General features: G+C 35.0%; 1 protein-coding gene across 1 annotated transcript; it reads left to right on the top strand.

The window, feature by feature from the left end:
- Positions 1–4,450: 4,450 nt before the first annotated feature.
- LOC137410069 (protein FAM200C-like) lies at positions 4,451–4,885 on the top strand. Its single transcript, XM_068095652.1, has one exon. The coding sequence runs from the start codon at positions 4,451–4,453 to the stop codon at positions 4,883–4,885; it is 435 nt and encodes a 144-aa protein (XP_067951753.1).
- The last annotated feature ends 18,228 nt before the right edge of the window (positions 4,886–23,113 follow it).

The following is a 23,113-nucleotide window of genomic DNA, read 5'->3' as shown; positions in this document are numbered from 1 at the left end:
GATTTGAAGCTTTTGTGACTAACTAACCTGCTTGGCTTGATAACCCCGCGTCATTGAATTTAACTCTCTTCTTGAGAGATTATTTGTTCTGCTGATTGTGGTTGCACTTGGGTGAATTTGAGTGTATTGGAGTCAAAGTTTGTATTTTGGATTAGGCAGTGTAGTCTTGAGAAAAAAAGAGCATGTTATATATTCATACCGTAACATGTTCAGCAATAAAGAGCCACAGCTAAATCAGGGGTTCCCAACCAAGAGGGAATTGCCCCCTGGGGGGAATTTTGAACATACAGGATGGAACAAAGAGGTGTTTGACTTTTTAGAGTTTTGTTGGTACCCTTTAGTGTAAGCTCGAGTGCCTTCCTCTAACAATTTCCACTTTCCACCATAAGTAAAACTAATCAACTGCTGTAATGTTTTTGAATAATAATTGTGAAATTTTATAACGTAAATTCTGGTCAACTTGTTTATTATCAGCTAGCTGCCAATCCATAAATGTAATGATATAACCACAAGTGCAAACCAGTCTGCAATCAAGTCCAAAGCCTTATCGCTGCCGATTCTTATTCAAATGGACAACCACAAGCTGCTCTAATTGTTTACCTTGGTAAGATTCACCACTCTTCAGCATCCTCCTACCTTTAAAAATAGCTGTTTTTAGTTTTGCCCCACAAAGTAAAAGAAATAAATGAAATCACTGCTGCTCTTATGTTGTCACTATTTGTTATACGATTATTTCCCTCCAATTTTATATAAATTTTAAGCAACCGTTGTCTCATTCATTTCATATTATACTCTCAGAAAGTGTAGACTTTTTAATAACTAAAAAGAAATAAAACTGATTGTATACCTAACTCTCTCCTGGAAAGGAGTGAAAAAGGTATGTCTATCTATACGTATTCCTTTATTTTTTAGATTAATGTTGTTTATCTATGTCTTTAGTTTCTGCAATTCTTGTCAACATTTAACATTATGTTTTATTAGCTAAATGTCATATGTTAATCAAGTTTTAAAAACCTAATTTCACGGTGTTAAGATGTAAATATACCACAACAAATGCATCTATACATCTGTTCGGAACTTCATTCCTAATTTTGGGAGGGCAGTTACAACTGCCATGCTGACATGTTCAGCTACATCCAGGCATGAATGCTTTGCTTATACAGTGTACCCTCGAGATATGATTACCCTGATATACGATTCTTTCACCTTACGAAGTCGAATATTGTGAGATCTTTACCTCGCTATACGAGTTTTATTTCACCATACGATTTTGAAAGAAGTTTTGCCCGTGTTAAAATTTGGCGGTCGGTGTGCTCATAACGCATGGCGAAATAAAAAAGACACCAAAATATAGTTTGCCGAATACATTTTCAGAACGTTTAGAAGAGACACGATGATCGACTTCTCTCACGGCATCATTCCGCGTGGAAAGTTTCGTGTGAAATTCACAAGAGGGCAAATATTCATTTGCAGCGTTATAATATATTTTACTATAAACTATGATATATGAACTATAAACTATAAATATGATCGTAGCCAATCAGCATTTGCAATTATTATCAAAACAAGAACTCCATTAAAGCAAGCACAAGAAGGAGCTTACGACTGAAGATTCAAAGCAGTTAGAAGGCCATGCACTCGACCAGCATTCCAAATGAGCAAACATTTAGCAAGGACGAGGAAGTAGAAGATACAGCAATCCCCACATCGGCAGAAATATTTCAAGTGATTAATTTAGTTATATGGACTGGTATATTAAAACAATGCATGTATAATATTTTATCTCTTGTGTGACAGGTTTTTCATATTTTATTCATTTTATTTGTTTCCTTCTGATTTTATGTTTTATTTCCTTGTTTAACCATGTCTTTGCAGGTAGGCTTGTTATCTCCTACGTGAATACAATTCATCATATGTATGTAACTCATATATCTAACTACTCAAGATAGTTGACGCATCCACTTTACTTTCTGAAACTTGTTAAAGCCCTGTCCTCTACGGTATAAATACGTACAAACTTTGTACGTATGGCTACATTGATTCTTGTGCACATTTCATACAAAAAAAATACTGTAGCACTCTCTCTGGATCCTTCTACAAGAGTTAGCTAGTTAGCAGTTTTTTTTTAAACTAGGAGAAAAATTGGACAGGACTAGACAACTTCTTTAGACTGCTAAAAACTCCATTTCATTAAATATTAAATTAATCTTCAAGTGTACAGCAACATAATTAGCATTGATACGTTTTTCCCTCATTTCTGCTTCATTTGCTATATGTGCCAGCTAGAGTCAAGTTACTCCAAAGGTATGTATGTCCTGCATAGTAAATAAAATCTCATTTTTGTCGGTAACCATTAAATGGTCAGGCGTGTGAGAGGCCGCTTTCGATAACTGCATCGCTCGGCCTTTCTTATTAATTTTGGTTAAAAAAAATGTCTCAACCAGACATGCTAAATTTTATAATGAAAGTGAAGACAGAAACTTATGAATGATAAAACTTTGTGATAAACAGTTGAAATTCAGTAAAATAGTTCAAAATACATACTAAAACTCAGTTTAAAGTGTAAGTTTTGCAAGCCAAACTTATTCGAAGTGAATTCAATGCTTATGTTATGTGTACATTTTGAAGGTAAGAACTTCTTACTGTACAATCTGCATTTGGTAAACAGATTATACGTAATTTTGCGTTTTACAGTATTGCAGATTATAATCACTAGGTGCTCTTAATATAATGTAGCTACTGTATGTAACTATAGTTACTAAAGTTAACATACCATTTTGTTACTAAATTTCAATATGTACCGCATTTTTATAAAAATTTGGACGATTTTTACCTTTTTTTTCTTTGTATAATTACAATGGTTTCTATACCCGGACATACAATTTTTTCACCATACGATGCCAATCTTGGAACGGATTAACATCGTATCTCGAGGGTGCACTGTAGTACGATAAGGCAACCAGGGGAATTCCCCTATGGTTGGGAACTCCTGTAGTATGATGTTTAGTAGTGCTGCATTTTTATTGGCTGCTTGTACCAAGTAATAGTGGATGTTAATTACAGTAATTACTCTACAGTCAACAGGGAAGCTGCAGTACAGTACATTCTGATTTTCATCAGGTCAGTACCATAAGTCCTCATGCTCAAGCCGTGGGCTTATGCTCACAAACAGATGACTCATGACGGAAAAATAACTCTCAAATAAGCTGTCAGTGGTATCTAGCCGCCCTTACCAACAAGCCCCATATGCTCACAGAACACGCGGCTAACGACTGAAGTTTTGTCATCATTGACTCTTTCGGGAGCGAGTGTTGAGACGGGTTTCGCTATACTTGTGTCCTTTTGAATAAGAAAACAGGCTACATCAGTGCATGTGAAAAGAATTTTCGTTCACTTCCATGTTCAAATTAAAATTCCTGAACCCTTGCATCAAGAACTCACTTGCCATGTCTCAGCTAGATCATTATTGCACTGTTGGAGGGCTTCATCTTTATGAAAAGATGCCGGTCAAGAATGAAAAGGTGTTAATAATCTATGACTGTGGTGAGCTAAACATACCTCATCATCTTCATAGATAAAAATTTCGTTTGGAATTTAAATTTACTTTTAAAAAATACCGAAAAAACACCCAAGAATTTGAGTGTCATGAATTCAAACTAAACAAATTCTTCATTGATAATTCACTGATAATTCATCTCGACTTGGGCGATAAATTCTTCTTTAGTGTAAAGTATTCCTTAAACATGTTCTTGAAAATAAACAAGTAGGTTGCCAAGACCCCATACATAAAAGTTTATTATGAATGCGCTTCTATGGTTATAGTGCGGCAACTGAGCAGAGACCGCATTTATCGAGAAGCCGCCCTGAGCTCCACATAAGTTTTAAAAGAATGGCCTTAGCCACGCCTGTCTATGACCTTGAACCAGAAGCCATGCCCAACGACAAGCCGCGCGACTTGAGCACGAGAACTTACGGTATATATTATATAATTTGCATTTGTGTATTTGGGATGTAATACAGTGTGTAATATTGTTCTTACTACAGATTTCATGTTAAAATGCGGCCTAAATATTGAACTAATAATATCTTTCATTACAGAATGAGTACTAGCAAGAAACAAAAATATGATGCAAGCTACATGCAATATTTATTTCAATGTCTAGTTAGCAAGGGTGAAGAAAAGCCAAATGTATGTAATGCATAAAAGTATTGGGCAATGATTCAATACGACCTAACAAATTGAAGCATCATCTCTCCTCAGCAAAGGAACAAAACTTCTTTGAGCGACATGGAAAACCGTTCAAGCAGATGAGGCTAGACACAATTGGGGCTTTTCATGAATGAAACTCCAAACTACTGGAAGCCTCCGTACAAGGTAGCATATGAAATCGCTAATCAGAAAAAACCCCATACCATTGGAGAAGATTTATTAAAGCCATGTACACTGATGATGGCGAAACCTATATTGGGAAAGGAGGCTGAGAAGAAGCTGGCTGCAGTGTCATTGTCTAATAACACAGTGCAGAGAAGAAATTGCAGCATGGTCAATGACATTAACGATCAGGTTGTCCAGCAGATAATGTTATCTCCATTTGGGCTCTTTGCTATTCAGTTGGATGAGTCAACTGATGTAGCTTCATGCTCACAGTTAATGGTGTATGCCCGCTATGTACACAACGAAGAAATAAAAAAGGATTTTCTGTTTCGTGTACCTCTGGAAACCACAACCAAAGCTAAAGACATTTTTAATGTTGTCTCCAACTTTTTTGATGAAGTAGATCTAAAATGGGAAAATGTTATTAGCTGTTGTACAGATGGGGCACCAGCTATGCTAGGCACAAAATCAGGCTTTCAAGCTCTTGTAAAAAAGTTTCACTTAATGTAGAGAGCACTCACTGTATGCTGCACCGGCATGCATTGGCAGTTAGAACCCTTCCTTCATCTCTTTCCATTGTCTTACAGGAGGTAATCGAATTAATTAACTACATGAAGAGCAATGCACTGCACACAAGGCTATTTAAGGTACTTTGCAAAGACATGGATGTTGAGCACCAAACACGTTTGTATCACACACATGTTTGTTGGTTATCACGAGGTAATGTCACAGCTCGAGTTTACAGCCTCCGAAATGAACTGATATTGTTTACCGAGCAACAGGGAAAAGAGAGTTTCCATAAGCATCTCACAGACAACAACTGGATTATTCAGATTGCATATCTAGTAGATATTTTTGAGCAGTTTAATTAACTAAATCTGAAGATGCAGGGTCCTAATACTGACATGATCATATTTATCAACCAGCTGAATGCTTTTCAAGCAAAGCTGATGAGCTAGAAGAGGAAAGTCTGCTGTGGAAACTTTGCAATGTTTAAAGCTTAGACAACTTGCTGGACAGTGGCAACTTGGATCTTCCTCCTGAAATCCAGGACGAGATTGCAGAACATCTAGAACACCTTCACACAGAGTCCAAAAGATATTTCCCTAAAATACCTAGCGAAGACTTGGATCTGACCATCCATTTCAGTGTGAAGTCAACATGGTACCAGATGACTGTCAGAAAAAGTTTCTAGAGTTAAAACTTGAGTCGGCTGCAAAACTTTCATTTGGAATAACGTCCATTGCTGACTTTTAGCCAACAATGACCGCATGTTATCCCAAGGTAGTGAAAATTGAACTCCACAAACTGCTGCCATTTGTGACTACATAACTGTGCGAGTCAGGCTTCTCAACATTACACGTACTTCCCATTCAGTCTAAAACTTGTGATCAATTGATCGTACAAAATGATCAGCGCTGTGCTCTGTCCAAAACAAAGCCTCTCGTTGAAGTACTGTGCGCGAATGAGCGGCAACAGAATTCTCAATAATTACATAGTTACATGTTGTATAAAAATATTTTGTTATGTGTTTGCAAATATACAATAAAGTCTCATTATAATTTGTATTAGTCTTCCTTTTTAGCCATGAAGTATGTGTGGAGGAATTCAAATTTCTGAACATGTCTGAGGGGGAACATAGTAAAAAAGGTTGGGAACCCCTGGGCTAAATAGACTACTAGAAGTTATAGCTACTAGAAGCTACGGCTTAGTCGGCTATTAGGCTGCGGCTTAAACGCCTAGGAGACACGTGACCCCCATGGATATATAGTGACTGGAGACAAAGCTGACAAAGGCCTCTTGTGATCTTGAGTCAACGGTGAGTGCTTAATCGCTCCCCCGAGCAATATAACAATATACCTTACAAAAATATACCAAAAATAACACCGCATGAACGATAAGCAAACAATGACAACGATGGTCCAGCACTGCAAGCAAATGTGATGAAAAGGTACAGCAACAATTTCAAAATCTCACAATATCTTAGTAAATCCACCATTGAATTTCCCTCTGACAATTTCTATATTTGACAGTGCCCTAACAAGACAATCTACTTCTAAACTACTTGGCTTCATCATCAACGACGCTTTATCATGGCTAGACCACATCTCATTCATTTCAAATAAAATATAATCTAACCTAAGTTTATTTTATAACATTCGTCATCTTATGAACTTTGATACTGCCAGACTATATCACTATAATTTTATCCATTCCTATCTTATATATGGCCTGCATGTGTTTTACCCTACAACACCTGTAAAATATACCAACACACTATTTATTTTACAAAAAAGCTTTACGACTTATATGCAAAGACCTAAACATACCCCATAAAAACCAGCACTTACCATCTACCAACTTAATAACAAGCACTGCCGGTGTTCTTCCCTTACCTAAGCTATCACATTACTTCACCTGCCTCGCTGCTCATTAAATACTCCACGATAACTGCCCTAAATATCTCAGCTATAGCTTTCAAACCGTAAACCATAGTCACAAAACCAGAAACAGATTCAAATTACCTAGTGCCATAAGCCACAACAAACTCAACAGCAACCTGCTAAATTCATTTAATAATCTCTGCACTCATTTAAGAACTCTTCCTCTGCAATCTTTTAAAAAAAAACTCAAACTACATCTACTTTCCTCTGACCAATAATACCATTCACCATATAGCCTTACCTATTTTAACCATTTCATATTACACTTTGTTTTCATGACTAGAAAACTTGTCATTTATTTGTATACTATTTTCACTGAGCTATTATTTGTCCACTTTTTGTTTAAACAATACTCATATCAATCTTCAAGCTTGTGTTCTACATATTTTATGCATTCAGTTCTAATATTATTATATTAGTTAGACTATTCACTAGTTTTTTAGTTAGACTATAGTTTCTTTGCAGTCCTTTTTATTTTTTTTGTTGTACACCGCTTTTTAGTTAGTTTACTTGCCGTGGTACCTTGTGGAAAACATATTGTAAAATATGACTATTGATTACCACAATAAAGATTGCTCATATGTAACAAGGCGAGGTTTAAATGACACGTACGCCATTGACACGCGATAAACAAAACAAGATATAATGACTTAATACAAAGTTGTAGGGCTACTTGACCTTTGTTTTACTTACACTATGGAAAAGTTTATTGCACAGTGGAAACCGTTCATAATACTAGCTGTGAATGGTTTGCTAATAGCCTGGCCACGGTTATTATGAGCGATTTGTTTTTGTATAAACGTACAACAATGGACACGTTATGACGGCAGAGTTCCTTGACATTTACGTTACGCTAACTATTTTTTGACACATAAGCTCGCAAGTGCAATCACATACACGCTCTATGTCATTAACTAATTAAGTAGGCGGAGCTTAGTAACGAAGCTGTTTGAATCGGTCAGGTATAATTGCAGTGGCTCAAAACCTGGTCAGTTTCTGGGTCGTTTTGTAGGGGTGGAGCTTAATCCGGAAATACAAAAGTTTTAAAGTTAGCCGAACCACTGCAAACGTTTAGTTGTTGAGAAATCGAGTAGTTATCTTTTTGTTTAACAAAATATCACGTAAGCATCTTTTCCAAGCAAATTTTTAATTACAAATATGAGTTCTTTTAGCAAAATAACATAGAGTATTTACATAGCTGTTTATCGTAGTTTTTTCTTGTTAAGAATAAATGGTAACACGCTCACAAAACGGAAAAAATCTTCTCAAAAATACACCATTAATTATTCTGTATTCGTTTATATTTGAAAAATAGTTTTATATTTTTTTAATATGAATACACTTTTGTAAAGCGGTATTACATAAAATATTGAAAAGTTACGATTATGTTCTGAACAAATAAAATGCACATTAAAACGGTTGTCCCCTTTGTTACCATTCTGAGAGCCTAAAATGATTCTATTTTATTTCACTGTAAATATTAGTATTAGCATCTCGTTAGGCATTGATTGTAAAAATGAAGGCAACAGAAGACATCAGTTTCTTATCTTTACTGTATTTGCTGCAAGCACACACTTTTTTAACAACTAACTTTATATTACTACCAAGTCTCAACTGTAGCACATTTTGAAACAACGACAGTATGTAGCTACCTAAGGAACAACCATTTAATTGTGTATTTCAAATTTTATTTGAACTTGTTACTACAATGGTGCGCTGTCAGTAGCACCGCCAGGCCTAGGCTGTATCTCATCTGTTTGGTTCACAAAAAGTGTAGGAGAGGAGGCAAGGTAAAGCAAGTTTTTTTAGTCTTCTGCAATGCAGGGCAGTTATATTTTCGGACTAGACAGCCTGTCTGTGATCAGTAGTCTTCAGTAGTCAGAGTCGCTTACTGCTTGCAATTTGTCTTAAAAAATTAATTGAAATGCACTGCATATTCATATTGCTTCAACCCTAAAAGAAGACCTCAGTGGGTCATCATGTATTCATAACTGACTTTTTGTATTCATCATTTGATCTTAATTATAGGCCTACCTATAGGCCTCCTGTGCCTGTAGTCAGCAATCATGTCGGTAGGTTATCGAAGCCTCGAGAGCTGAATGACATGATCGCTGACGACAGTCAACTTCTACGAGGAGCCTGAGGGCCTACCAAATATATTTTTTAATTGCAGTGCATTTAAGCATTATGCCGCTCCTTCTTGCCTCATTGTTAGACGAGGCTGAGCAAGCCATCAAAGCCCATGAAATCGAATATGGCAACAAGTTTTACACAAACCATGAGGACGGCATATTCAACAAGCATGAATGACTTTTTGGAGGTAATCTCATATCCTTAAAGCACTTTTTTTCCACTGCGTAATTTGTGATCTTGTGCTGAAAATGAACATTTTATACCTCGGATATTTTAGTGTAACCTTGATTGCGAAGTGTAACCTTGATTGTAAAATGTAGGCCTATGCTTGGTTGTTGTGCAATAGAAGTACATGTCAATAGTAGCTTATATGTTTTTATGCTGCAGTTTTATGAAGCCCTTTTTGGTTTGTTTTTGTACCATGTGATCTATGGCGTCACAGGCCCTACTTGAAGCAGAGTTGACACAATTTTCATCAGTTCACTAGCAACTCACTCTGGATACACACCATCTACCTCTCAGCAATAAAGGATTACTCTCTATAGACACTCAACTCTTAAGCTTAATTTGACGAAGTGGATATTCGTGTATATACAGACATGCAGTGGATTACAATCAAGCTTATAGTGCAGCCTTGATTAGAAGATATACATGGGCTTCAGTGTACAAGCATTGGCATGCAATTGAAATGACATTAAAAATCATTGTATATATTAATAACTACCATCAAGCAAGCTATAAATGTATCAAGCATCATATACATGCAGCAGTTAGTTCCCAATTGAGTGTTAGCAATCAAGTAAGGCTAAAAATCTACAACGTCTTCAGCCAATGAATCTAAAAAATCTGTACCATGTTTCTTAATTTTAAAATTTTATCTGCTCTAATTTAGCAAGGTGAAGATATTTGGAGAGGTAAGAACGTCATTCATGACAGTCAAGGCTATTTATGTATGTATGGCGAAGAAAAAGAGTATGGCGAAGAAAAAGAGTATGGCTGCATGTACGGCCCTGAAAGACAGCAAATCCAGAAGGAAAAGTACAAAGAACAGCGGAGGGTAAGTTACCGGTATACACCAAGAATATTTTACTCAGCCTATTATAAGGGATATTTTTGGACAGCAAAACTCGGTCATTGTATGTCCAATATATTTAGACAGGGCTATCCTTCCATGTCTTTGCAAATGCACAGATAGTATAGTATGGATTTTACATAGAGATGATAAATAATATTTATTACTTTTATGGATTTTAATTTGTCTTATTTCTGAAATAGCTATCTTGTAACAAAAGCATGCGTGCACATTTATATTCTTGTAAGCCGAAATCAGAGAATGCAGTAAATCTAAGTCTACACTACTGTGAGGGTTGCGACATGTCTAAGCTGTATTCGATACTTTGCTTTCGGTCTCACAGTACATCAAAGTTCAAAAACATTTTCTCTTATTTTAATTCAACTACACTCTCATAGAAATTTGGTAGAATTACAAAAAAACAAGGACTTGATTGGAATGCTCAGATACAATATCCTTGACCCAATAGCCAGTGAAGTTTATGGCAATCTGTCTCATTTTTCTTGAGAATTTCTCATCCCGAGGCCTCACACATGCGCCAGATAGTATTATATCGCAGTTCACCCCTTTGGTTAAACTTGGATGTAATATTTTATTTTACATTTAATATTTCACACCTAAAATTCGCAAAAACAATCATTAAAAGCAAGATAAAATGAATGCTTATTTTGGAGCCCTGGCAACAAAGCCTTTGTTTGGACTCTTTTGCCAATTTGAATTTAGTTAAATTGTGCCCACAAATATAAATATGCTATGCATGTGCATAAATTCATATATGTTGTCACATGGTGTCGATATACATAATTTACGTATTGTTTACATTTTTAGTCACAGAATCCAACCAAGAGACCGCATCCTCAAGACAATGCATCTGATAGTAACACGGAGGTACTCACTCACATAACCAGCAATAAAATTTTAGGCAAATCGTGCAATATTAATTATGGTTAAATGTGGAATTTCATTGGTAGGCGGATCTTCAAGCCATTTATAGCCCTAGATTAGTAGCTAGAAAAACGTGAAGTTATAGTAGGATAATGCAGAAGAACCCCTTGTGTAGGCAGGATTAGGTTTTAGAAACAAATTATTTGCTGCCAACTTCGATATTTGTTAAGTTGCCTGTTCACACCCAGCCGAACGTTCAATGTCTCGAGCATTCTGATTTATAGCTCAAGATAAGGAGGAAATGCAGTGCTTGCTCAGAACGGGTACGTAGTAAGAGCAGAGGCTATGCGAGCTTCCATAGATGTGGGGAGCATCTACGAAACGCCACAAACGACAGCATTATATATGTAACTCAGACACCTGATGTTACTTTCATACCTAACAGTCCGGTGAGTGGTAATATTCAGTAACTCAGTTTTAAAATTAGAACCCTGTTGCATGATGCTTTTGTGTCACTTTAGTGTAAGTGCTCAGTGTCTGAATTGGAGAGAGTTGTGCAGCGATGCTCCCAAATCTTTGATTCCAGATTTGTAAAGCATATCAAATTGCTGGCATGCGTTTTGCTCCAAATCAAATCACTTAGAAGGGTGACTGCTCAGCTTTCAAATAAAATGAAATTAAAACCATCATCCACTATGTAATTGATGGGTTTAATTTGATTTAATTTACAAACTGGGTAATCCATTTTTATGGTGCTTTGATGCCAATCTCATGATTGGTGATTTGATGTTATTAGCAAATCTCTAATTAGGATTTGGGAGCATCTCTGGAGTTGTTATCAACTCTTTGAGAAATTGATAACAAGGTGCCGCAACACCATCCGATTCATAGACTGAGTACTTGGACTAATTTCGCTGTTGTCTTCTACAAGTCAACTCTATGGGCTAAGTCGGTTGAGCAATGTAGGATCGGAGAAGATATATGAAGCCAGGAAATAATTATGAAATAAAACTACTGTAAAAACAGTAATAAAGTCAGGAACTAGCAAAAGCAGATTTGCCCGGTTCTTTGAGATCGCCAAATTAACTTCCAGCTAATCACAATGTCCAATGTAACTTTCCAATCTACTTCATTAAATTAACAAATAATATTCCTGTCCAAGTCAAAAATCGTCGCAAATAATGCCACTTGAATACTGCATTCACAGTACTTTACGAGTTCAAGGAGATGTAAATACACATGCTATGATTGTTTTTATTTTAGATCAAGGATCTCCAAGAGGAGTTTGCAGGGAGTAAGAAATGACAGAGCATAAATGCTTCCTGAGGCTTTCTAATACATGCAATATCTAAATAGGCATAAACAAGTTTGTTCCCTATAGCTGTGGGTGAACTGGCAATGAAGGGAGGTCATGCCAGAGGGCATCTGGCGTGCCCTCCACCTCATTGCCAATTCATCTGCAGCCATAGAGAACAAACTTGTTCTAGATAGGAATACTTTTATATGCAACAACTCGAACTGTTTCAGCTTGTACTGTGCTCAATTTTGAGTGTATATATTGATCAAATTAAAACATACCTACATACATAAAACATACAGGATTTTCAACACTGATTTTTTTTAAATAACCCAGACCTATATTCACTTATTTTCACATACCTACATGTAGTATATGTAGCCCTTTTCTACTGTGTTATTCTGTTCTCATTTGTGCTTGTTAAAGGCCTTTTATGACTTTGGTGCTGATGTGGTAGTAATTAAGTTATGCGCAACATTTTCTTTTTATATAAAATAAAATTATTAAACTTTACAATTTATCATGATAGATTTGTCCGATAACTAAAACAACCTACTTCCCATCATTGTTCCAGTGGTCCATCACCAGACATTTTGTCATTGCGCATCGACTTTTCAAACAATATATGTTGTACAACGTCAGCAATGCCAATAGACATACATCATGCTAAAGGTTTTGTGTGTGTGCTGCCCTCTGATTTTCCAGAATTGGCTACATTGTGCTTGTGGAGGTAACGGCAAAGCTGCTAACAATGATGCACAACAATTGCCACATGCATTATTTATATTGGAGCAAGAAAATACATCATCATGCCAACAGTAAGAAAATATTTTTTGCCCAACAAATCAAGAAAACTTTTTTGGTCACACAATGCTGTACATAAATAATAAATATATAAGCAAATTGACAAATGAATACCTACAGAGTGCGGTCATGTTCAAAATCTAAATAAAGTTAGTTGTTGGAGAAGTCGGTGTTTGTAGTAAAGATAAGATAGACTAATGTCTTCTGTTGCCTTTTCACAATCTTTGTCTTACGATACGCTAACATAAATAGTTACACTAAAATGAAATAGAATCTTCTTTAGCTCTCAGAATGGTAGCAAAGTAGACAATTGTTTCAATGTGCATTTTATTTGGTTAGAACATAATCACAAATATTCAATAACTTATATAATACTGCGTTACATACATGTAAGTGCAATCATATTACAACGTATGTAAGATATTTTTCATACACACTGTATAAACGAACACAGAATAATTAATGATGTATTTTTGAGAAGACTTTTTTCCGTTTCGTGAGCATGCTACTATTTCGTCTTAACACGATAAAACTACGATAAACAACTATGTGAATACGTTATGCTAGTTTGATGAAAGATCTCATATTTTTGATTAAAGATTTGTCTAAAATGATGTTTATGCTTTATTTTGTTACAAAAAATAAAAAGATTACAGACTCAATTTCTAACCGACTTGTGCTTGTGGAGGTAACGGCACTTGCGTAAAACCTCGTCGCTTAGTGCCGACAAAACATTTGCATTTCCGGATTAAGCTCCACCTTTACAAAACGACCCAGAAACTGACCAGGTTTTGAGCCACTGCAATTATACCTGACCGTTTGAATCCAGTCTGCCATCGTAATAACGGGAGGCTGTGTAATGCGAGGGATTGTTTGTATGTCACAGATGACATTTGCTTCAGGTGTGCTATTTTTTCAGTTGTTTGGTAAGCCTTACTGGCGACAAGGGCTACATGAATTAACCTAAAAGACTTGATTTACAATATTGATCTGACTTTTTCTACAGATAAGGAAAATTAAATTTGCTTTCGTTATTCTCATTGATCTTTTACTTGAAAATTTAGTCATACTAACGACTAACAAACAATAAGTTCAATAGTAATTTCAATGATCATTTTGTTCGTTTAAAATTTGATCACACGGCTATAATCAAAAATAGTAAATAGTGAATTTTCAATAGCTTTTTATGCATTATATCATTTCGAAAAACCAGAAGATTTCAAGAGATCAGATGGTTAGTTTGTATAAAAAGTGTTGAGAAAGTCGGTGTCGACCAGCCACTGGTGAGTTTGTTCGGCGTCCGAGTTGTCTTACAAGGGATAAGTAAGAGCTTTCATGCACAACCTCAATCGCTGCAAGCAACACCACCGGTTGCTCAGTATGGCTCCGCATTCTTCATATTTTACAGTAAGGATGAAAAGGTAGATAGCAATCAAATACATCTGGATAATATCAAACATAATACTGAAATGGGTGTACATTAGTAAGTACCCAAATAGTTACACAAGCAAATGCAAACATTTACATGGTGTATATTCGAACCCCGCTGTGCAGAGGTCTATCATTGTTACCACAGTGTGGTCTTTTAGGTGACTTAAAAAGTACCTTTCTTTGTAGTTGTCAATTTCGCTACTCTTTGCTTCATTGTTCACAGGTTTTTCATTCTCTCTTTTATCTCTACCAGCATTTTGGGTTGCCATTGTTTTTTTATAGAAAGTCTTGTTTTCTGTCATTTGATTTTTTATGCAAGCTGATTTTTGTATTATTAATTGAAACATTTCTAGTCATTGGGATAGTTTTAAGTCTTGTAGTTTGTTTAAATTCATTGCTTTGCTCAGTTTGCTTACAGAATAAAATTATGTGCGCAAATGTTTGTAACGGAAATTTTAGTTCCTGTAAAAGATACCGTAGATTGTGATATCAGTTAATGTAAATACATAAGCTGATAAAACTGTATCATCTATTAAACCATAACTGTCACGAACAACTTTTATTGTATTTACTAGGTAAATCAGACACGCTGATTTCGATTTTGTACTCAAAATAAAGATTAGTCCACTAACCTTCAAAGTCATTTAGGCTTTTTTAAAGCGTTTCAATATCCGTTTCGAAAACAACACAATCGGCATTACAAGCTCCGCCCATAAATATGTGACGAAACCTAGCTTTTTCAGAAACGGAAGTTAGGAAAGTTTAGTCCGATTTAAAATAATAGAGATGGGTGTCTTAAAACCCATTATTGTCTAAATCCAGCCTGTAAAATATTTTCAGTTTTTTTATTAAAGGGATATAAACTATTTAAAATTGCTCGCAGCTTGTTACATGACGTTTAAATGGGCTGGACGCCGAGAAAAAGGAGCTCAAAAAGCGCGGTTTTATCACGAGCTAGCGTTGTCATCGCGCTTTTTAAATACGCAATGCTGAATAGCTTATCTATCTTTCAGAAAAAACTGATATTATTTTTAAAGCTGGATTTAGATATTAATAGATTTTAAAACACCCATCTCTATTATTCTAAATCGGTCTAAACATCTTTACGTAACTTCTGTTCCTAAAAAGCTAGGTTACATCAAGTATTTACGGGCGGAGCTTGTTATGCCGATCGTGTTGTTTTCGAGACCGATATTAAAACGCTATAAAAAATCCTTTATTACTCTGAAAGTTAGTGGCCTAATCTTTATTTTGATTACAAAATCGGAATCAGCATGTCTGATTTACCGAGTAAATACGATAAAAGTTGTTCGTGGCAGTTATGGTTTAAGTTGATAAGAAAAGCTGTGATAAGAGCTTTTCAGAAAGATGAAACTTCTTAGCTTGATTGCACTAATACGAATTCTGCCTTGAGACAAATTGAAATGATTTAAGTGTATGTAACAAGTTAATTGTTAAGAATTTGTTCTGAATTTTTTACAGAATCATATTTTATTATTAGTTTATGCTATGATTTCCTGTCATAGATAAAAGTATGCTTGTTTGTGCCTTTATAACGGGAAGATTCAGGTTAAACTATAATCATTGTTTAACCATTTCCCATAGATGTTGGTGAAATAATTGCTGTCACTGTTTAAACATCCGCTCTGGGTTGCTATTGGATGTCAGGTGAAACAAACAAACAGACAATTAGGGGTATAAAGAAGTATACAATTTGATAATAACATGTAAAATATTTTAGGGTGCAGACTGTTTAGTTGTAAGGATTTGTCTTTGTTAATAATTTTAAAGTATGACCTAGTACATGAAAACACTGAAACTACAAACTTAATATTTGAGTGTCTGATCACAACCTTCTATATTTTAACATGAAAACATTAACTGCCAGAAGAAAATAGTAGTAATAGTAATAAAGACAAGCATTTAATACTAATTACAAAAGAACCAGCATTTCTAAGCTATGAAAAAGTTTGGGCGCCTTTTAATTGGAAGCAGTAGTTTGTGCTGTGAGAAATGGGCTAATCACTACTGAGAATTCAGATGTTGTGTAAAATTGAAGTGTGGTGGTAAAACAAGAACTTCTTAGTAGATAATATCTGGTGAAATGCAACGCTATAGGTTTATTGCCTATTTTAAGCCCATTAAGGAGGCTGCTATAAAAATATGACCATGTACACGTTTATTTTATACAATGAATAATCTATCATATTCAAGTGCGGATTAGCTGCTCTGATAAAACACATTCACAACAGCTAATATGGTAACAAGACACAACACTCACTTATCATGGCCTGTTTAAAAGTACAGTGATGACACAAACTGTTACTGTATTAATAATCAGAGATAACATTACAGATTAGTGGTTGAGTAATATTGTTGTGTAACTTTAAACATGTACTGGTTTTTATCAACTTTTTAAATTGTAAAAATAGACAGAGCTTTGGGAAATTTTGACTAGAAATAGTTGCAATATTATATAATCATATTAAAACGTTCATTTTTAAACTTGACTATCTTTGAGCATGAAGGCAAAGCAAGTGTTTATAAGATGGAAGCAATTCTCAAGCATTAAAACTGACACATCTTCTAAGCTTATTGTTTAAAACTTGTGTTTTGAACAAACAATTTGAGAATAGCTAATTCTACGAACCCTACGACTTTGATGAATTCGAGTTTTCTAATGGACCCGTTTGTGTAAAAAAACATTTTGCTAGCTCACAAGCTGGTTAGTAGAATTCTATAACCTCCACTTAAAAGTTAATGCTGGGCGTATAAATACGAAGCAACCTTTTTCGAACTTTGTGGAATATGTTTCCACCTCACATTATGATTATCTGCCATTTTTGGCAATCAAAGCCTTCAGTTTGACATCTGGATGATAGAAAATGTGTAAAAATATATTGCAATTATACATTGCTCATCCTCGGTATTGACATCACATATAATATGTCTGTGTTTTACCAAACAAGTGACCTTGTGTCACAGCATAGAGCTTCCATCATAATTATTTTGTGTTTTCCAAACTGTTTTGATTTTTCAAGTTCAAAATCTTTGGTGAACAAGGATATATCATTATTATAATTGGAGAAATTAAAATCATTTTAAAATGCTGTCATTTAACATTCAAGGTTTTGTTGAAGGTCGTTTCATAATCACGAAGCACTTTTGCTGTGTAGAATTAACCAATCGAAAAGGAAGTTTAAAGCAATAAAACAACGAGTTAGCTGTATTTTTGATGCTCTCCATCTGGCTAGTTCATTGTTACAGCAAAGCTGAGTCCATTATCACATGAAACATCTGGTTTCAGTTTAAAGAACACATCTTCTAAACCTTTTACCACCATAAGCCAATGAGTTATATGGCAATGCCTGTCTTTCCTATTTGCACAGACGTTTTCTATAAGTATCAAACAGAATAAAGAATATCAAGCTAAAATCAGATAATTATAACTTTAGTGTCAATAAAGGTAATGAATGTTTGAGATAAGATAACAATTTCCTTTCCCACATCGAATCAAATTTGTAAAATAATATCCATTAAAATCTTTGTCTATATGTCAGTGTGTAGTTATTTAAAAAAAGTATGATAAAAAAACATTTTAAAAAAGCCAGGTGATGTACAAATAGTATCTCTTTGGGATTTTTTGTGACAGAACTGATACTAGAGGAAATGCACTTTTTTTAGCATTCAATTATTTTCACATTAGGTACTCATATAGTCATATGTTTAATTAATTATGGATTATTAATCGAATAATTAAACGACAAATTTTAATAATTTGCCAAGTATGTTTTTAAACCCTATGATTTACTTCTACTGAAAATTCACAAACTGTCTTGAGAATTACTGTTAATAATAGATGTAAGTTAGTTGCTTATTAATTTATATATATTCCCAACCAAGGTTGAGTTTGGTTGTTAAAATTGTCTTCTATTGCTTTATACACAATCAATATTATTCATAATGATTATGATATGTATTTCCAACAAAATAGTTGGTCCAACCTCATCTGTAACATGTGAATACCAGATTTGTGTTTGTCCAAAACTTGGACAAGTTAAGGCAAAATAAGTCTAAAGAACGAGATTTTAGTCATTTTGCTAAGCCAATCATAAGCTAGTACTGAACACTAAGTGTCAGTACCTATCTACAACTGTCTACAAAGCTTCAGTTCTTTAGTCCTAGTTTATAGTATTAATATACTTACCTTGATAAATTATAGTACAGAGTATTTGCTCATAGAACAACTTACTTTTGTGGCTTCACACGTCCTCTGGTATTGAATGATCTGTACCACATTATTGTGGTAAGTTCAATTCCTTCTAGAACAGCCTGGCAGGTTACCATATTAAATTGTTTTTATTGAGATAGTCAGTAAATATATTTTAATTTCCAAAAATGAATGAACATACATTAAAAGAAATATAATCATCTCAGACCATTAGCCTTATGAATAGGCATAATTGTATATATTTGTATCGATTGACCAAATCATTCACAGATTAATATAAGTTGTACAATCATTCTACTGAGAGTTATTATTTTACTTTTTTAGTAATAATAATGTTGCACACTGTAATAATATTAATTGCTCGTCTGAGATGAACGTGCTTGCGGTAGAAGCTAAACTGGCTTTGAAAATGTCCAAGCAATTCCTGCAAAACATTTCGGACATTTTTGTGGTTGGTAAAACCAATTTATGCTGATTAACTGTACAGTATATCGGAATACATTAAAAGGTTTACACCTTTAAATAAACTTTAAAGGTTGACTCGCAACAAAGTTCACATTACAGTTATTTGGTATCAAAAGATTCACCATGTCTTACTCTGCTGTGTTGTAGGTGCAAAATATGGGGAAATCTGATTACAAGCTCTTATAAGCTCAAAAACGAACAGTTAATCGCCGTCATCACAAAACGCTGTAAGTTGGAATTAGTTTATTTCTCTGACGTATTCAAACAATTTGATTATTGTTTTGACATGTGATGTTATCACGTTAATTGAACGGCTAATAAAAAGTTCAATATAAAACGTTTTGTAACACTAGTTTATGACAAACACTTCGGGGGTTCTACCGAAAAGCCCGTGTCAAATCTAGATGCTCGCTACTTTGCAGTTCTGTTTCGGATTGGTCTAATCGTCTAGTCGTAATCTGATCATGTGACCCATACTTCCTGCCAAGCAGCGCAAATAATTTTATGCAGCATTTTTCGACTATCACAGGTAATCAACAGGCTCGTCATGTTTATCAGAGGATGATATGCACTCCTAGGAGCTAAGGTTAAAAGATTAAGCAAATTTTTACGTTAGGTTTTGAAATATCGATGCTCAAAATGACAGCATTACAATGATTATGTAATTGACGCGTAATGACAATATGCATGGTTCTATTGAATGCTTGAAGTATATTTGTGAAAATTTTTTGACGAATAAGGTTGCATGAAAGTGTAACCGGGAGCCATCTCGTTCAACTACGTCCCATTTGAGCCGTTTTGCAAAGGGATTTTAATCCACAGCGTTTTTGTAATGGCCGCAATTAACCGTTTGTTTTTGAGCTCTCAAGAGCTTGTAATCACATTTCCACATATTTTGCATCTATAACACAGCAGAGTAAGACATAGTGAATCTTTTGATACCAAATAACTGTAATGGAAATTTTGTTGCTAGTCAACCTTTAAAGACCGTGCTGTTCAAAAGCTTTGAACTTTGGATGCACCTTAATGAAATATTAGGTTTTAACAAGTATGTAAGTATGTCCTAGTGAAAAAAAATTAATTTGAGAACAAAAAAGTGAAGTAGATTCTGTCAGCTTTACGTGCAAGGTCATACAGTGAGAACTCTACTTGTTTACCTATAGTTTCATTTCCTGTTTATGATCAGTTGCTATCTATATTCAACATGTCCATGTATTTGTATATATATCATATCTGTATCTACACTTGTGTCAAACTATCTATTGTTTTAACGAATTTATTGTGTGCTTACCAAGTAGTTTTATATGCCTCCAAGTTTCTCTTTATATCACAACAAACACTCTATTGTTAGCTTTAGTAAACTAAGTGAAGTCTCTGTTACAATTTGGTGATAGATTTATCTGAAATATTTCAAAACGTTCAAATGTCGTATGTAGAATTGTGTATGTGATACATAGTTTGTACACTTTTGCTAATATGTGCATGCTTATATGAAATGACACATAGTTGTCACGGTAGCGCATAGTAGTAACACGTACCACAGTTTCAATATGGTAGTCATTGTAAAATCAGGTTTCGCCAGCCAAATCTAGATTCAGCTAAACTCCACATATGAAAAGCCAGCAGTCCTTACACAGGGCTAACAAAGGTGACACGAAGCCATGCCTCAATGTTATGTAATGCGTGTACATCTTACTCTGGTTATTGTCACTGCTCTTATTATAAAAATACTTTTATAATAGTTTATAGTAATAAACTGCTCCAAACTGACATAGACCCACATCATCTCTTGTAAGTTTAACTTTATTAATAATAATATTTATATCTTTAGTTAGTTGTAACTAGTTTAGGCCTTTGTATCATTATAAGCACTGGGTATACATGCTGTCACTCTATTTGTATTTACTTTGTAGATCAGAACAGGAGAAGGTAGTGTTTGATATCACAGGTTGTCTCCATCTTTCTATAACCAAAATGATGCACTTTATAGCTGGCTGTATAGGATGTATGTACTGTATGTCATTACTATACTTGAGTAGATACTGATAGTATTGGATAAGGTTACATCTTTGACAGTCAACTTTGTTTGTAGATATACCCATAGATCCTCTCTATAAATCTTGACAACTCTGAACATTCAGTTGTCCAGTCGTTCGTTCGATACGCCAGGCCTGTCTGAAGAATGATGGCTCTGACCAATAGATGTTGTCATGACAGACGAGCCAAGTGATGCGGGCTAGTGATCTTTAACCAGTTTCTTAGGTGCCGATATTAGTCCGAACAACTAGGGTTGCCTATAGTAACATAATCTGCTGCCTCCAATTTTAAAACATGCAGAAGCTAAAAAGGGTATTAGAACTCTGAGGTGAACTTTAGTGTTCCCTTTAAGTGCAACTCTTTGATATGCTGGCCGTTGATCACATCACTGTCTTAGTTAGTCCCATGCTATCCCATGCATAAGGGCCATTCCATGGGGATGGTCCAATGTGTGTGCTGACCTGTCACAGATATGGTTAAAACTAATTCTATGTTAAAGAGCATGTCAAACTTGGTGGGAATCTAAATTTCTTAGCCTCTCAACATTTAGTGGCGCTGCCGGCATCACCTCAAATTTTGCCATTCAGGAGGGGCAACTCCGAGTCGGATTTGTTAGGTTTTTTGATAACAAATATCTCGAAAACTATATCTTCTAATAATCTGAATTTTTAGTTGTCTTCTTCCACATGTGATCTATCATTTTAATTTAAAAACTTTTCTGTCGGAGGCTGTCATTTAGGGTCAGAGGTCGCTAAAGTAGGTCAGCGGGCCTTATTTTTATCAAGTTTTGTAGATTCAAGCTATTTTAGCGTCACGTAAAACTCAAATTTTTTTTCATTTTCTGACAATGTAACTCTTGATATATGCTTATTAATGTATTTTTTACATAAAAATAATTTATATTTGTCAGATTTCATTCTCGTGCAAACATGATATTACTATGGTCATAGCTGGTCACATAGTATCACAATCATAACTGGTCACAAGCCATCATTTGACCATGATAGCTTGTGACCACATATGACCATGATACCACGTGACCAACTAAGGAGTTCTACCATGTGACCAGCTATGACTGTTTTACCTTACATCATGCTATGTGGCCGAATGCTCCTGCATCATTGCTGGTCACTTCGATCATATGGTATCACAATCATAGCTGATCACATGGTATCATGTTCATAACTAGTCACATGATATCACAGTCAAAGCTGATCACACGGTGTCATAGCCATTGCGGGTCAGAATCAACAAAGTAATATCTAGCCCATTAACTTTGTTTGATTTAGGAATAGCTGATTGCCTGGCAACTCACTCTCTGAATACCGTTAAGGTTAGTCGGCGTCTCACTGGTGTTTCATTCATTGTTCCGCCTCACTCCTAGCTGTTAACTCAAAGCACCAAACTTTCTTCACAAGCTTGTCTCAGTAATTCTAACATTACAAGCCATCATTTTATGTTTTAATAATTCAACCATAAAGTACCACATTTGTATAATATGGTATATTAGACATGTTCATGTAGTATATAAACTCAGTATATTATTTGATTAATAGTTGATGTTTATCTCACTGTCAACTTATAAGAAATTTCTCTCTATAAACTCTAAATCTGTAGAGGAATAGTTGGGTACTAGTTAAAATGTTGTTGTTAAGCTTGTGTTATCTATAGAGAATGTCTCTTAGATTTGAGAGTTACCTCTATTGCAGCTGGATCCATAGTGCCAACCACATGTTTTTATCGGAGGTTCATTGATTGCTGTGATCCTGTTCAATCAACTCCGGGACATTGGGTTGTCTTCAAAGATGGATTGTCAATCTCAACTCCGTTCTATCCGGTATTATTAGTAAGTACAAATATCTTGTGATTTAGTACAAGGTCTTAAATGAAGCTATAACTCATGCTTTCTGAAACTAACTTTAACATGAGCAATGCACAC

Source organism: Watersipora subatra, unplaced genomic scaffold, assembly GCF_963576615.1.
Source record: "Watersipora subatra unplaced genomic scaffold, tzWatSuba1.1 SCAFFOLD_29, whole genome shotgun sequence".
In the NCBI taxonomy this organism is placed as follows: domain Eukaryota; kingdom Metazoa; phylum Bryozoa; class Gymnolaemata; order Cheilostomatida; family Watersiporidae; genus Watersipora; species Watersipora subatra.
The sequence above is the reverse complement of the archived record's forward strand: the minus strand, read 5'-3'. Positions and strand labels throughout refer to the sequence as shown.

Bases quoted from the DNA above. Each gene is read 5' to 3' on its own strand.
- LOC137410069 (XM_068095652.1), top strand. From the start codon at position 4,451: ATGGCGAAACCTATATTGGGAAAGGAGGCTGAGAAGAAGCTGGCTGCA.